This window comes from Oculina patagonica, chromosome 12 (genome assembly GCF_052425735.1).
Source record: "Oculina patagonica isolate OP01 chromosome 12, crgOcupat, whole genome shotgun sequence".
NCBI lineage: Eukaryota > Metazoa > Cnidaria > Anthozoa > Scleractinia > Oculinidae > Oculina > Oculina patagonica.
This window is the reverse complement of record NC_135769.1, coordinates 1,486,232-1,503,297: the sequence shown is the minus strand read 5'-3', so window position 1 is coordinate 1,503,297 and position 17,066 is coordinate 1,486,232. Positions and strand designations below refer to the sequence as shown.

The following is a 17,066-nucleotide window of genomic DNA, read 5'->3' as shown; positions in this document are numbered from 1 at the left end:
GTAACTCATTATCTTACCACAGCAAAAAAAAAATAAAGAAATCTATCGAGTAGAAAATTTTGGCGGAAATGTCCTTAAGGGGGCGGTTTCAACAAATAACGTCATCGTTTTTAAGACTACATGGCTGTGAATGCAACCCGCGGGAAACATGTTACATATACTTCGCATTGAAAATCGTTCGTGAAAGACACTACAGGAAACTTCGTTTCCATATTGGGAACTTTCAAATTGCTAAGTAGCAGATGTAACACGTGTGAAAAATTGATGAAAATAATTTAATACCAAGAAGTCAGTTCATGTGTCTCAAGGCCTTATATGTTGTATTTATTTTCTTGCGAAAGGAAAGTTCTCCTGCATGAGAGCAATAATTTGCCATGTAATAAAGGTGAGTGCTAAATAGAAGAAAGAACCCAACATGGAGCCCTTAATACGAAGACCTCTCTTTGTTCAGCGCCGTGCGACATCGTTGCTATTAAAGTTCATCTTTTAAAAAGAACTGATTTGTTTTGTTCTTTTGAACAAAAAGAACAAAGGATAATGCCGAGTTAAAAAATATATTTCTAGCAATTGTTTCCACACATTGGACTGTAAAACAATCTTGCGTTAAGTTTCTTTCAGTCAAAGGATATACCCGCAAACAACCCGGCCATTTTTTGCTCTATCTCCAGAAAATTGACCCTAGTTAAAATTTTACTAAAAGCAAAAATCTCATTTTACAGTTTGTAAAAACGTATGTTGCCATGCCTCACGTGAATTTTGGTGGCATTCTTGTTAAGATAAACACGCCTTCTTCGTTTTACAGGAACTGAATTCAAACACAAGGAAAAATAATCAATCACAGCAGCAGTAGGCATTAAAGCTCATCTTTGCGGGTTATTAAAATTTTGCCTTTATGGTATCAGTTAGCGTATAGGAGATTGGCATTCCATATAAGAGCTGCGCAGTTTGAGTTCACGTCACTTTGCAAACTGAAGAAAGACGTATTAACGAAGGGCCGAAGCTGAAAAAGTTATTTACTGATAAGCATGGGTGCAGTTTCGAATATTTTTTGGGTCGGGATATTCCTGAGCTACTTTTTTACGTTTGGTAAGTACTGCTATTACCATAACTTTACAAAACTTTGTTTTGGACTGAGTAAGCTGCATTTAAATTGGTTCTAAACGACTTGACGTAAACATGAACGAGAGTATGTGATATAAAAGTGTAAAACCTCACCCGAGTGCACTGTGTAACAAAAGTAAGTCTTCTTAAATTTTTTTGATCATTTCGTTTTGTTTCATGTTTATATAATGTAGTAAAAAAGCAAAAAAAAGTCGATTAGCATACCACACAAACTCATTTTATTTATCCAGCAAGTGAATTCAACTTTAATACGAAACAAGTAAATTCCTTGGATAAGATAAAAAATGAATTACAACACAGAAACTAACCGAAGAAAATAGAAGAAATACAAGAACCAGCAATGAGCAAAGACGGCTTACCAAATGCTGGAAGAACGGGGTTCAGGGAACCAAAAAATTACACGCACTAAACGATGGTCCACGATACACAAACACGAATGAATACGGAAAACTTAACATGAAATATACAGGACAAAATTAACATACGAAACTTAAATAAAAGCATGATATAAGATGGAAAAAAAAATTTAACATATTCGGAACAACAGAGACGAAGGAAAAAAGAAATAGCCGCAACAAAATCCTAGCGGCCCTGGAATGTGCTGATTGGAAGTCCTGAAATATTGGACTTCCGGTTGAATTGACCATGCCCGGCTTTCAAAAGCGTGAGCCAACCCATTCTTAATTGGTGTTTTATTTCCGGTCATGTTTTATTGTAAAGCTAATCAAAATCGATCCTGCAACGGAACTTTCAAAGTTACCGCGATTTTTCCAATAAAAGACTCTTGCTCCGCCAATTTGAAGTTTACAGCTCATTATAAGCAAAGATATATGCTGTAATAACTTTCTCTTTCCCTTTTGTGTGTTATATACCTGTAACAGGAACACAGATGGCCACAGAGCAATCCACAGCCACAACTATGAGTACAAGCTGGCCGTCGTCAAGTACACAGGAAACCCGAGCTACACCAGTTAAACAGCCAACCACAAAGTCATCAAGAAAACCGTCCAACAATGGATCTGCATCAGTCGACAAAGGGATCAACAATACTCAGGTGGATGGTGCAGAGAGGCGCAAAGAGAAAAATACAAATGTCTCCCTGCCTGCTTGGGCGATAGCAACAACAGTTGTTGCCTGTGTGGCTTTCCTGGTCATAACCATTGCCTCGATTGTCATAGGAAAGGTAATTTCTCACGCTGTAGCTTTTTTCCTTGAACAATAATGTCTGCCAATGAAGACCATTATTTGAATTTAAGTGTTAAAGTATGCCCGTATTACTTGATAAACCAATCCAAGTTGTTTACGGCCGTTATACTTACCATAACGAAAAGCAACTTTGAATCTTAATTATTAAAAGCAGTTATTTTTCTCTAAATCTTAAGCGCACATTTAAGGTTGCCTGATGTTTTCTTCGATTAGTCTAAAAAGGAAAAGTGAAAAGTTCATCTATTTTATTCATTTTGGAAGGGGTAGTTTATGTGACGTTGTTCTGAAACATGCGGCTTTTCTAAAAATGGGGCCAAGTTAATTCATGAATTAATTTTTTCAGCGGCAAACCGAAGATTTCAGAACATCTCTCGAAGATCTGTAAAGGTTGCGAAAGACGCCTGATTCTTTTCTTTTTTGCCCTGTTCTACAGTGTAGCAATAAGTAATATAAAGTCTGCGTTTGAGCCTAGCGGTCCATCAGGCCGGAGCTTATCACAGTTTCAGTAACATGAAGCGTCTTGGAGTATTTCTACTCACCCCTGGATGGGATGATAGTCAATTGCAGGGTTACCCCCAGCAGTAAATTTGCCGGTACCTATTTATACACCTGGGTGGAGAGAGCTAGGCACTATGAGAGTAAGGTGTCTTGCCAAAAGGGTCCCCGCCAGGGATTGAACCCGGACCACTCGATCCGAATTCCAGTGCACTTAAAAAACCTTTTTCCCCCCCCCCCCCCACCCCCAAAAAACCAAACAAACATACTTACCATTAGGACACCTGCGCCTCTGCATTGCATGTTCACATTCTCTTGACCTAATATGGAAAGATTGCGTAATAGTGGAATTATAAAGCGTCATAAAGCGAGCTTCTTGGCCAATCAGAATGTCCCATTCTTATACTCACCTCCGAAAACTATACTTAATGGGTATATTTATCAATGGCATTACTGCTTTGCTACATCTACCTTTAACTTATCAAAAAATTGAATGACTTATACATTACTTCACAGCACCAACGTAGAAACAAGACTCGAAGGGAAACAGGAATAGTGCAATCTTCCCAGGAAGCTGAAGACTTGAAAAATGCAAGTGCAGCAAAAGAACTGCAAGAGGAGAACAACCACAACGATAACATGGCGTTTGAATCTGAAGCAAGCAATGTGGCCTGTGCGCGAGACCCAGGCACATCGGAACACGTCTACGAAAAGCTAGATGAAACAACGCCCCCTTCTACAGCGGCTGAAAACATCTATGATACTGCAACAGGTTGATTAAGAACACATTCCTCCAAGCTAGATATTAGGCCAGGAAAAGCGAGCTATCTTATGCGTTGAAAAATTAATTATTTGCCGATGCTGAATAGGCAGAGCCTAAGAATCTATAAGGATAATCAAAATCAAGTTGTTTCATGCAACAAGCGATCTTGTTTCACACAATTCTTTCTTTTTCTGTTTGTTACAGATGTGAAAAAAGTTACACTAAGATGCTCTCTTTATAATATTCAAAAATGAAAAGCACTTCCAAAAAAAATACATTCTGCAAAACATTACTTTAGTTTGCTTTATGTTTTATGCTTTTCCCTTGAAATGTCTAATAAGTTGTTGTTGTTACCTTTCAGAATACAGAAAGTGACCATTCATGCTGGAGGATGAAGGATGTGGTGGCATTGTTTTTCTTGTTACGGAACTATTGGCCCGTTTGTCTTTTCCCAGGGTGGTAAAGGGGAATCTCAGTCACTAATCACGAGCCTATTTCCTTTTAAATCACGAATCACGTATAGTATTTTAGACCATTTCATAAATCACGTAGTAAGGGATATTAAAAGCTTAAGCGATTAATTGATTTCCTTGGATTTTTTCTTTCAATAGCCTAGAAGCAAGACTTGATCTCTCAGGCGAGTTTAGAGTGCGAGACAAGTACTAAAACGCATAAGTTGAGCAGAGAGAACGCGTCCTCTGCACAAAATTAGTCCTAGGCTTCATGATTTGTGTCGTTTGTCGTTTTATCTTGACTACTGTAAATCGATTTATGCAGTACATAAATTATTTTCAGTTACACAAACGTTTTCAGCCGGAATCTCACGTATCACGGATTATACTTGACCAGTATTTGAGTTGTTTTTTCACGTGACACGCGTTATTCCTTCATCAAACCCTGCGTCACGCGTAACCCCATTACCACCCTGCTTACTGCTACTTATTGCTAAGTGTATGCACAAACGACTATTGTATTGTATTGTAAATATTTCTTTAGTTTAAATTATTCAGTTTATTCAGTAAAGTGTAAAAACAGAAATATTGAAGTGGTCGACGTATCGTTATTAATAATGAATTTTTCGAGAGCCAATTTACAGCTAAATTTGATAACTTGAATATTAACTATTTGGGAAATTAACTATGGTAAAATAATAGTACAGTCATCTAATTATATAAGTTGCAAATACAACCCTCCGACTGACGAGAACGATATGCATTACATCACAAGCCAAATGCAACAAAAAGCTGGCAGGATGATGGGAAGTGAAACTTACTAACTACTGGTACAAAGGGCAGCAACGAGGACCCTCTAAACCTGTCTATCTTTAGCCAGTATGGGAAGTGAAAAGCCTTTCTTAAAGGAGAAGGAGCGAGGACCATGCATGGCAACGAGTCCATTGAGAGGATAAAGGGAAGGCTTCCAGCGTTCCTGGTCAAACAAAAGAGGCGTGTTTCATGCATGAATAACAGGAACAAGAGAACTAGCAAGCAATCTAATAAAATCTACTCAGATAAGCCGGTCTGCTACTACGTATTACTGGTCATTATCATTGTATATTGTGAACTATATAAAAGATTGCAAATTTTAATTGAAAACTATTCAGTAGCCTTCTCGTGTCACGTTTAACCTCGTCCTACTGAGAAGAGTAAACCAAATCATGTCTATGCGTAACTTCTTGCGATCAAGGCCCTTTGCGCCCCAATATCCACATACAAATTCTTCCGGCTGATCTCCATACATCTTTTGAGTTGAGATAATTTGTTAAAAGTTTAAAGCAATTTTTCTTTTTGTGACCATTTTATTTAAACTCATAGCCTTTTCTCTCGACCAGGTATTAGTATTGTGAGGAGAAATTTGATGTTGGTCACTCTTGGGACTTAACGAACAAATGGGGACGTGTCGTTGAACACAGGGAATACGATTTCACAGCTAGCTTTTTAGTGCAAAAAACTTATTATACAAGGTTTTCCTTTTCCAAAACCCAAACAAGAAACTTGCAATCGCTTTGCGCGTAATCAGGAGAACTGAAGGCCTAAGCTAACTTGTTTTACCGGCACATAACAAATCAAACATCTGTGTGACATTTGTCAGAAACTTATTATACAACCTTTGTCTTTCCCAAAACCCAAACAATAAACTTACAATCGCTTGACGTAATCAGGAGAACTGAAGGCTAAAGCTAACTGGTTTTACCGGCACATTACAGAAAAAACATCTGTGTGACATTTGTAGACGTACTGGGTGTTATTAATTTTCCACTGAGTGCAATCGGGAGATATCGTGGCACGGTAACTGCCAAGAATCACGAGGGACACGCAAGAAAAGGAAATGTTTTTCAATTTTGTCTTTTTGTCTATGAGTGATGCTCAGCAAACATTTGAAATTGTATGAGAAATGCAAAGGGATTTAAACAATCTGTGTAGTAACGGTTGGATGGATGGATGGATGCTAATGGGTGGTAATCTTTATTTAAAAACACAGTCAAATAATCAGCTAATAACAAATTTGGTTGATTTTTTGGCGCCCTGACTAGGTCTTTTGACCCTTTGTCAAAACATCACGCAAAATATAAAATACACTCAGACAGAAAGAGGGGACCGTTGAAACTCCGGTAAGAGCGCAAGCCCCCTTCCCCACTCCCTACACCGCAATGAAAAATTCTCGTGCGTGGATTACAGCATTGTGACTTTACAATACCACTCGAGAGACAGTTGGTTAAAAAAAACTTCTAAAAATACTTGAAAAGAGGGGTAGCACTCCCCGTGCCATCTCTCCAGGAGCCCAGAAAGTATAATTCACCCTGTCCTTCTCCCCCCCCCCTCCCCCACCCCCGTAATACCGCGCCTATACTGTGAACTCCAGACCATACAATTTACATTGAATGGAGAAATCGTCCTTGAAGGAACGGAACACCACCGAGAAAGGTTCACTGTTAATGACAGGTGCAAATTTTGCTATTTTGAATGATGCAATCTGTAAAAGCTGTAAAAAAAGAGTCCAGTCTTCAAGCGAATAAATAAGTAAAATTGCCGGACTTTAAATATCCCCAGCCATGTTTCAAACCAAATAAGTTTGCAATGCGAGGATACGTGACCTCCGGTGCCAAACGAACAAAGAAGAACAATTTATTATCAAACGAGGAGGTTTCTCAATTTATTATTTATACATATGAAAGATGGTAAAACATGCTTTGCACCTTGTTTTTTCGATTAACCGTTAAATGCCTCATCGTCAATGCCATGTTATTTTGGTTTTTCGAAAACTGTTAAAAAGCTGATTTTTACAAAAACGCAACATTTTATTTTATAGTTTGTCAAAACATCGGGCGGTACTTCTAGAACTTTGTAACACGTAACAAAAACAATGCAGAACAACAGGATAAGAACAATAATGGCTTAACGAAAAATACACCACAAGATCAACAATAAATTTTGAAGATATAATTAAAAATTTTTCGGAACACTCGTTCGAGCCCATCTTCCCTCTCCTGTGCGCGCTGAAATGCCGGAATTTTCTGTCCTAGCTTGCTTTATAAACTGTTTAATATTGGCAAAGAAGTCTTTTGAAAGTTGCTAGGTACTATTCTTTTGTTTTTGTATAAAAGAAAACTTAGCGACAGGCAACAAGTTAACCAAAATCACAAAACACTTTCGCCAAAACAAAACAGACAAACACATGTCGCATTCGAAACATCGTTTCGTGTTAATTGGTCTTTATGTTTTGGCACGTAAAAATGATTTTGTCCTGAGTCAGCAGTTGAAGTCTGGATTTTGCCTTTTAAATTTTCTTATTCATTATTGAATATCTCAATATAATTTTAGAATATACTTTTTAATAGAGTAAGTAGAAAATAACCACCCACTTCAGGGTAATGTTATTTTCAAAACGAACTTCTCACGAAAATAACCAACCTCGACCACAGCGTTTTCACCGCTTTTTAAAAACATCTTCGCGGAGAAGACCCTGGGGACGAAGTTGGAAAATAACATGCAGATTTAACAACATGCCTTGTTAATATCCTACTTTGAGAAACCAAGGTGGCATGGTCAAAACAGTTACAAGAAACGATACAGAGTTTCCTATAAATATTCTAAGTTTGTCTTTACAACGAAACATTTCACAGATAGAAAAAAGTAAAAAAGAAACGCGAAAGTGAGAAAAATAAGCAAACACCCGGTTGAGACCCAAAAAATATTATTTGTCATAAAAAATATATTTGCATACGATAAGACACTTTAAAGACCCTTCAGGTAACTACCCACACAGCGAGACTAGAACAATGGCACGCATAGTAAGTTAAATTGAGGAGTTAACAGGTGCAAAAGATGAAGTTGTGCGAATATTTACAAACTCAGAAACTTTTTTCTTTCAAATGACTAAGTTATAAAGCTAACAATGGGCCATTTTAAAATAAGTGATATTTAGTTTTAATTCAATGCGACTATCGAGGGCATCGTTATATCAGGATTTATTTCACTGTTAAAAACAGATCTTTCCATAGCTGCAAGTAAAGTGGCGTTTTATTTTCTATCGGCTTAACAGTCAAGGGATTATATATCAGTCATCCATTCTTATTTTTTATGATTTCAGAAAAAAACTCTTCTCACGTTCGTCATTTTTCTGAAATAGCATAGTAACAGCTTTTTTAAATAAATATTGACAAGCGTCATGCAGTTTACGTGACGTTATTTGTCAATAAGAAAAGGACTTTGATACTGAACAATAATGAGTTCACGAGTAGCTATTGATCTGCATAGCAACACTTAAAGTTTTTTGTGGGTTATCAAAATTGGTTAATTAGTTATCGTCTGCTATTTGTTAAGACTAGACCCTTCTCCAAAAAAGAAACCTTCGCCTTTCTGCTGATCAAAGAATTTTTATCTCGCGAAAGCACAAAATCAAACAAGCGAACTTTATTTGACTCCGGAATGGCTGGAGGCCTCGTCAGACTCCTTTGGCTTGGGATAATTTTGAGCAATCTTGACACTTCACAAGGTAAGTGTTTCTAACCCTGCAGGATCTGAGTGAAATGATTTTAAGGGGCACCCAACAGACCATTCGGTTCGGAGACTTATAATTGCCTTTGATTTTCGGATTAAAGTGTGATGAAAAACACTTTAAAACTGGAGGTTTTTTAACTCAAACTTTCCTGACATGCGAAAAAGTAATTCTTCTGGCAGTAATGCTACCTTAACATCAATCTCATGCAAAAAAAGTAAGCGATACTAAGATTGCGTCAAAAAGCGAAAGGCAGTGACGTTGGATTATTTTATTTTATTCTAGTAGTGTGCCTAGTTCTTTTCAAGTTCTAAAATTTTGTAAAAGAAAACATTGTAAGTACAGAAGTAAACGTTTCAGAACAGACATAATTCGCTGCGGGAATCTCTTAGCAGATAATTTTTAGTGACAAAACAACTTGATAAAAAGCTTTAAGAAAACAGCAAACTAAAATGACACGCGCGTACGAAGTTTCAGAAATGAGGAGTAAAAGCTACAACGGAGAGAAATAATTATCTGTTTAAGCTACAATTGCGTAACTGCAGAGGGAAAAAGGTCAAAAAGCTCAGAACAATATAAACACAAAAGACTGACGTAAATCAATTTCGTGAACAAAAATTGAAACATTGATGGATTTGCAATTAGGAGGAATCGATTTACTATTAAAAAGAAACTGGTATTAGATAAATCCATTACGTTAAGATAAAACATTCCGCAATAACTGACCTTCAAACTGAGGCTAGGCTGTAAGATGAAGTTTTTAAAGGCAAAAAATACCAGAGGTTATAATTGACAAAACAGGAACAGGATATAGAAAATAAGGACCAATTGCAATTGACGAAATTGAAAAACGTAGGATTAAAATATCAAAAAAATATCGTAACAGAAAGTTACCTAACAGAAATATCGTAACAGAAAGTTACCTAACAGAAATATCGTAACAGAAAGTTACCTAACAGAAAGTTTCAACGAGCACCATCCGTGCGCATGCCGTGATAGGCCTAAACGCAGATGCGTGGAAGAAAAAGAGGGGTCGCCATGCCCGTTTTTTGGATGCGGGCTTGGAAATTGTTCACTATAACCAAAAGCAGCTATTGCCCGAGAAAGGACTGCTAGTAGCCAAGCTCTCTTACAGTTGCATTAGAAACATTATTTTAATAAGGGTTACGTTTAGAAAAGCGACCTTTTTGAAGTCAAAATAAGGTAATTAGATGTCAGAACATACTGCACAGAAAGTATGAACAAGGGAACTTTTGACATTTATAAGAAAGAAATAGCGTTACTTTCCATGGCTACGTCAAAACTTGCAAGGAGACTTAAAGTTTTGGCAATTGAAAGTAATTTAATAGAACGCTTTGCTAAAGGATTATGACAACCCCGAAAATGAAGAAGATACTAGTACTCCCCACAAAAAGACAACTGCCGTAAAGTATAAAATTACTGGCAACAAACATGTTCTGGAGTAGAGCGTGGGTTTTAAATTGCTACAAATCTAAAATCTTTACAAAAAGACGATCAATTACACCCAAAATACATCATACCTTTTCATCATATCACGAGAAAACGAGCACGTCTTCCCCATCTTCTCATTTTATTCTATGTTTTATGTACTATACGTAATAAACAACTATTCACATTCTAAGAAAATCTTAATAAGTACTTCTTATTTGATGGAATCACTTAACCACTACGATAAAAATAAGATAGGACGTTTCTTCAATATTCAGGTTCCTCGACAATTGACCCGCCAACCGATTCGCCAAAGCACCCAACCGATCCACCAACTGATCCACCAACCGACCCGGCCAACCGACCCGCCAACTGATCCACCAACTGATCCGCCAACCGATCCACCAACTGATCCACCAACTGATCCCCACCCCCCCCGCCCCCCCTCCACCAACTGATCCACCAACTGATCCACTAACCGATCCACCCACTGATCCACCAACCAACCCGCCAACTGACCCGCCAACTGATCCACCAACCGACCCGCCGAGCGACCCGCCAACCGACCCGCCAACCGATCCACCAACTGATCCACCAACTGATCCACCAACCGACCCGCCAACCGATCCACCAACCGACCCGCCAACCGATCCACCAACCGATCCACCAACCGATCCACCAACTGATCCACCAACCGATCCACCAACTGATCCACCAACTGATCCGCCAACCGACCCGCCAACCGATCCACCAACCGACCCGCCAACCGATCCACCAACCGATCCACCAACTGATCCACCAACTGATCCGCCAACTGATCCACCAACTGATCCACCAACCGACCCCCAACCTCCCCACTTCACCTCCCCCCCCCACCCCCCCCCCACCCCCACCACCCCCCCCCACCCCACCCCAACCACCCCCAACCACAACTCCCCCCACACTCAAACTCACCCCCACACCCCCAACACCCACCCCCCCCCGACCCACCCCCCCCCCCACCTTCACCAACTAATCCACCAACTGATCCGCCAACCGATCCACCAACCGACCTGCCAACCGATCCACCAACCGACCCGCCAACTGATCCACCAACTGATCCACCAACTGACCTCCACCTCCACACTGCCCTCATACCGCCACCGTCCACAACCGCCCACCAACTGACCCCCTTCCCACTTCCTTCCGCCACACCACCCACATCACAACACCCCCAACATCCACAACTATCTCCCCTCACTAATCCTCTGGCCCGCCAACCGACCAGACAACCGACCCGCCAACCGATCCACCAACCGACCCGCCAACCGATCCACCAACTGATCCACCAACTGACCCTCCAACCGATCCACCAACTGACTCTCCAACTGATCCGCCGACCGATCCACCAACCGGCCCACCAACTGATCCACCAACTGATCCGCCAACTGATCCACCAACTGATCCGCCAACCGACCAGACAACCGACCCGCCAACTGATCAACCAACCGACCCGCCAACCCATCCACCAACTGATCCACCAACTGACCCTCCAACCGATCCACTAACTGACCCTCCAACTGATCCGCCGACCGATCCACCAACCGGCCCACCAACTGATCCACCAACTGATCCGCCAACTGATCCACCAACTGATCCGCCAACCGATTCACCAACTGATCTACCAACCGATTCACCAACTAATCCACCAACTGATCCGCCAACCGATCCACCAACCGACCTGCCAACCGATCCACCACCGACCCGCCAACTATCCACCAACTGATCCACCAACCGATTCACTAACTGATCCACCAACCGATTTACCAACTAATCCACCAACTGATCCGCCAACCGATCCACCAACCGACCCGCCAACCGATCCACCAACCGACCCGCCAACTGATCCACCAACTGATCCACCAACTGATCCGCCAACCGATTCACCAACTGATCCACCAACTGATCCGCCCACTGATCCGCCAACCGATCCACCAACTGATACACCAACCGACCCGCCAACCGATCCACCAACTGATCCACCAACTGATCCACCAACCGATCCACCAACCGATCCGCCAACTGATCCGCCAACTGATCCACCAACTGATCCGCCAACCGGTCCGCCAACCGATCCACCAACTGATCCACTAACCGGTCCGCCAACCGATCCACCAACTAATCCACCAACTGATCCACCAACCGATTCACCAACTAATCCACCAACTGATCCGCCAACCGATCCACCAACCGACCTGCCAACCGATCCACCAACCGACCCGCCAACTGATCCACCAACTGATCCACCAACTGACCCTCCCACAGATCCACCAACTGACCCTCCAACTGATCCGCCAACCGATCCACCAACCAACCCGCCAACCGACCCGCCAACCGACCAGACAACCGACCCGCCAACCGATCCACCAACTGATCCACCACTCCCTCCACCGTCCACCACACCCTCCCTTCCGCCGACCATCCACCACCGGCCCACCACTTCCCCCTCCCCCTCCCCTCCCCCCACCACACCACCCGCCACCGATCCCAACCGACCCGCCAACCGATCCACCAACTGATCCACCAACTGACCCTCCAACCGATCCACTAACTGACCCTCCAACTGATCCGCCGACCGATCCACCAACCGGCCCACCAACTGATCCACCAACTGATCCGCCAACTGATCCACCAACTGATCCGCCAACCGATTCACCAACTGATCTACCAACCGATTCACCAACTAATCCACCAACTGATCCGCCAACCGATCCACCAACTGATCCGCCAACCGATTCACTAACTGATCCACCAACCGATTTACCAACTAATCCACCAACTGATCCGCCAACCGATCCACCAACCGACCCGCCAACCGATCCACCAACCGACCCGCCAACTGATCCACCAACTGATCCACCAACTGACCCGCCAACTAATCCACCAACCGACCCGCCAACCGATCCACCAACCGACCCACCAACCGACCCACCAACCGATCCACCAATCGACCCGCCAACTGATCCACCAACTGATCCACCAACTGACCCTCCCACCGATCCACCAACTGACCCTCCAACTGATCCGCCAACCGATCCACCAACCGACCCGCCAACCGACCCGCCAACTATCCACCAACTGATCCACCAACCGATTCCAACTATCCACCAACTATCCGCCAACCGATCCACCAACCGACCCGCCAACCATCCACCAACCGACCCGCCAACTATCCATCACTATCCACCAACTACCCGCCAACTTCCACCAACCGACCCGCCAACCGATCCACCAACCGACCCACCAACCGATCCACCAACCGACCTGCCACTATCCACCAACTATCCACCAACTGACCCTCCCACCGATCCACCAACTGACCCTCCAACTGATCCGCCAACCGATCCACCAACCACCCGCCAACCGACCCGCCAACTGATCCACCAACTGACCCTCCCACCGATCCACCAACTGACCCTCCAACTGATCCGCCAACCGATCCACCAACCGACCCGCCAACCGACCCGCCAATAATAATAATAATAATAAATAATTTACTTATATTGCGCAATTATCAATTTAAAAATTTTCAATTGCGCATTACAATATAGTTAAAAAAAAACTAAAAATTTAAAATTTAAATTCACAAGCTAAAAAAAGATTAAAATGTATATGACTATAAAAAGAAATGTACAATTAAAAAGCTTTTAAAAATAAAAAGGTCTTGATGGCTTTCTTGAAACTTTGCATAGATGACATGTTTCTTATTTCACTTGGAAGATCGTTCCATAATTTAGGGGCGGCCACATGAAAAGAGCGATCCCCAAGCGTTGCGAGTGATTTACATTGGCTATAATTAAGGCGTAAACCATTGTTGGAACGCAGGTAATGTCTTCCAGCAGTTTCTCTAACGGAAATAAGTTCACTTATGTAGGCTGGAGCAAGACCATGTACGGCTTTAAAAGTAATCAACAAAATTTTAAAAACTATACGATATCTAACAGGCAACCAGTGCAATGACTTGAGCAGAGGTGTGATGTGGCAATATCTGCTCTCCTGGAAAATCAATCGCGCAGCTGCATTCTGAACCCTTTGTAATTTTTGAAGATGGCGTTCAGGCACTCCAAATAGGAGACTGTTACAATAGTCAAGCCGGCTTGATATAAAAGCATGAATCAGTGTTTCAGTGCATTCTTTGGTTAAGAACCTTCTAATTCTTCTAATGTTGTAGAGATGATAGAACGCTGCGGAACTGGTCTTAGTGATATGATCCACCATAGATAAGTTTGAGTCAAGCCAGACTCCAAGATTCTTAACAGGAGATTGCGGAGCTATATTTGCATTACCGACTGTAATGTGCGAGATGTTTACTTTGGCAAGCTGCTGTTTTGTGCCAATCAGAAGAAACTCAGTCTTATCCTCATTCAGTAGTAGTTTATTATCATGCATCCAACTCCTGATGACCTGAATACAACGCTCGATGGCAGCAATAGCATCTGAGTGACCCGTTTCATCTGCAGGGCTAAAGGAGATGTAAAGTTGGGTGTCATCTGCGTAGCAATGGACAGATGGAAGAAAATCTTGAATGACATCTAGTAGCGAGCTCGTATAGATGGTAAACAAGAGCGGCCCAAGACAGGAGCCTTGAGGAACCCCGCAGTTCAAATAGAAACTCTCAGACTGACACCCACGAACCAATATCCGCTGACAGCGTCCTGATAGATACGATCGGAACCACTCAAATGCCCTGCCTCCAAGTCTCCGCTTTTTGAGTGCCTTCAGCAAGATATCGTGGTCAACTGTGTCAAAAGCAGCGCTAAGATCTAACAGCACGAGTAGAGTTACATGCTGCTTGTTCATGTTTAGGAGGATGTCGTTTTTGACTTTCAGGAGTGCAGTTTCAGTGCTGTGGTTCTCCCTGTAAGCCGATTGCGCGATCGGGTATAAGCCCACATCAACCATATGATCATGTATCTGATGAAAGACTGCCTTCTCCGTAAGCTTCGATAGGAAAGCCAAATTGCTAACTGGTCTGAAGTTCTTAAATGTAATATCGAGACCAGGCTTCTTGAGTAATGGGCAAACTAGCGCTTCCTTCCAACTCTCAGGAAAGTGGCCAGCTTTTAATGATTTATTTACGATTGAAGTGATGACCGGAAGTAGAGCGTCACATTCGCTGACCAAGCGGGAGGGCATGGGATCAAGTGGACAGGTCTTCAACGCCGAGTTCTGGATTAGTGATTTAACATCTTTGTCAGACAAAGTCTTGAAGGCAGATAACGTTGGAATTACCATAGCATTACTATTAACAGTAATAGACTCCACGGGGACCGTTAAATCTGTGATATCAGCATCAATTTGTCTCCGGATGGTATCAATCTTTGTCACAAAATATTTTCCCAGTTCGTTAGCAAAAGTCGGAGCATGCAGGTTTGGAGGTAGCCCGTCGTCCTGAGACTGATTAAACAAGCGCTTACTAGCACGGAATAACTTACGTTGGTCAAAGCTGTTTTCCTCAATAAAGTTAGTATAAAACGCCTGCCGTGCTTTGTTCATAAGATTGTTAACAGCATTGCGCTTGATTTTGAAGGCGACCAAGTCGGAATTAAGTTTCGACAACCTCCATCTTCTCTCAGCTTTCCGACGCTCTCTTTTAGCATGTCTAATTTCCTCAGTGTACCATGGAACTCGCGGCCGCACAACAATGGTTCGGGTCTTTACAGGGGCATACTTGTCCAAAGCAGCTGTTAGGGTTTTATTATAAGAAACAACAAGCTCGTCAAGATCATCTGGTGGATTTTTGCATAAATCAGACTTAGCCAAGTCATCATTCAGGTTTTCAATGTTAACTGATTTTAGTTTCCTAAACGAAAGTGTCTTGGTGGAGAAAGAAGGCTTGATAGAATGAAGATGACACAACACCGAGGCGTGATCAGAAAAATAGCGATCAATTCGAGGTGTAGATCGAAGAATCTGATCAGACTGGCGGGTGATCACCAAGTCCAAGGTGTGACCATGAATATGGGTGGAGCCCATCACATGCTGTTGAAGACTAAAAGACTCCAACAAATCTAAAAATTTTGTAGAGTCACTATCATCCGGCACGTCCACATGGATATTAAAGTCACCAACAACCACCAGTTGTTCCTTGCATAGAACTATGGTTTCTAGATAGTCGCTGAACTCAGTAAAAAACGTAGTCATAGGAATCCTGCGATCATCAGAGTCCGACTGTGGTCGATATATTACGACCACCCGAAGATCATGAGAAGTGGCAAGCTGGACGGTCCATTCTGAAAACTCAAACGACACTTTTGTTCCCCCGTCCACTTTTTTAACAGCCAACGAGTCCCTGAACAATAGAGCTGTACCACCTCCTTGACGACAAGTGCGAGCGTGATCCAATAGCTTATATCCATCAGGGCAAAGTTCTTCTCGAACTGCGTCATCATGGCTATTAAGCCAAGTCTCTGTAACAGCGATTAGATCAGCTTTGCACTCGCAAATGTAATCAAAGATAGCCGCAGACTTGTTTCTGACGGAACGCGAGTTAAGTAAACACAGAGATAATAGCGCGTTTGAGTTCTTATTGAAAGGCAATCGATTAACAGTGATGAGGTTTGACGGATTTCTTGACTGGGAAGACAAAGGAACATGGCGCGAACGGGAATGATGAGAGTGAAAATTCGAAGTATCGTCACAGTCCGTGGGGCCAGGATTCAGTTTAAACACCAAATCGCCTTGTAATAAGCAATGGAATGTAGCTGAAGAGTTAGAATAATAAGAGCACGGGCGTTTACTTCGTTTGATCTTGCAGACCGAACTTGCTACACATACCAGGTCACAATAGGACAAGTGACAGGTGTCTGGATGCCTAATTGCGTCTTCCCAGATATGCCAAGATGATAATAGCTCATTATCGTTGAAGTCCCACCAATTGTTCGTGTATTTTGGAGATAATAGCTCATTTATCTCGAAATCGCACCAATTGTTTGTCGCAGGAATATTCAAACCTCCAAAAGACCAAGTCGACGCAGACCAGATATAAAATCCT

General features: G+C 42.3%; 1 protein-coding gene and 1 long non-coding RNA gene across 2 annotated transcripts; both read left to right on the top strand.

Annotated features, from left to right (window-relative positions):
• Nucleotides 1-980: 980 nt before the first annotated feature.
• Nucleotides 981-4,226, top strand: LOC144633797 (uncharacterized). The gene is made up of 4 exons (XM_078492672.1): nt 981-1,086; nt 2,004-2,305; nt 3,340-3,595; nt 3,948-4,226. Exons 1-4 carry the CDS (start codon nt 1,026-1,028, stop codon nt 3,959-3,961), a joined length of 633 nt encoding a protein of 210 aa, XP_078348798.1. The 5' UTR covers nt 981-1,025; the 3' UTR covers nt 3,962-4,226.
• A 4,210-nt stretch (nt 4,227-8,436) lies between these two features.
• LOC144633805 (uncharacterized) lies at nt 8,437-10,444 on the top strand. The gene is made up of 2 exons (XR_013567106.1): nt 8,437-8,581; nt 10,312-10,444. It is a non-coding gene; the product is annotated as an uncharacterized LOC144633805 (long non-coding RNA).
• Nucleotides 10,445-17,066: the final 6,622 nt, after the last annotated feature.

Bases quoted from the DNA above. Each gene is read 5' to 3' on its own strand.
- LOC144633797 (XM_078492672.1), top strand. From the start codon at position 1,026: ATGGGTGCAGTTTCGAATATTTTTTGGGTCGGGATATTCCTGAGCTAC. The intron at 1,087-2,003 runs GTAAGTACTGCT...TACCTGTAACAG, and splicing joins GAGCTACTTTTTTACGTTTG to GAACACAGATGGCCACAGAG. The intron at 2,306-3,339 runs GTAATTTCTCAC...ATTACTTCACAG, and splicing joins CCTCGATTGTCATAGGAAAG to CACCAACGTAGAAACAAGAC.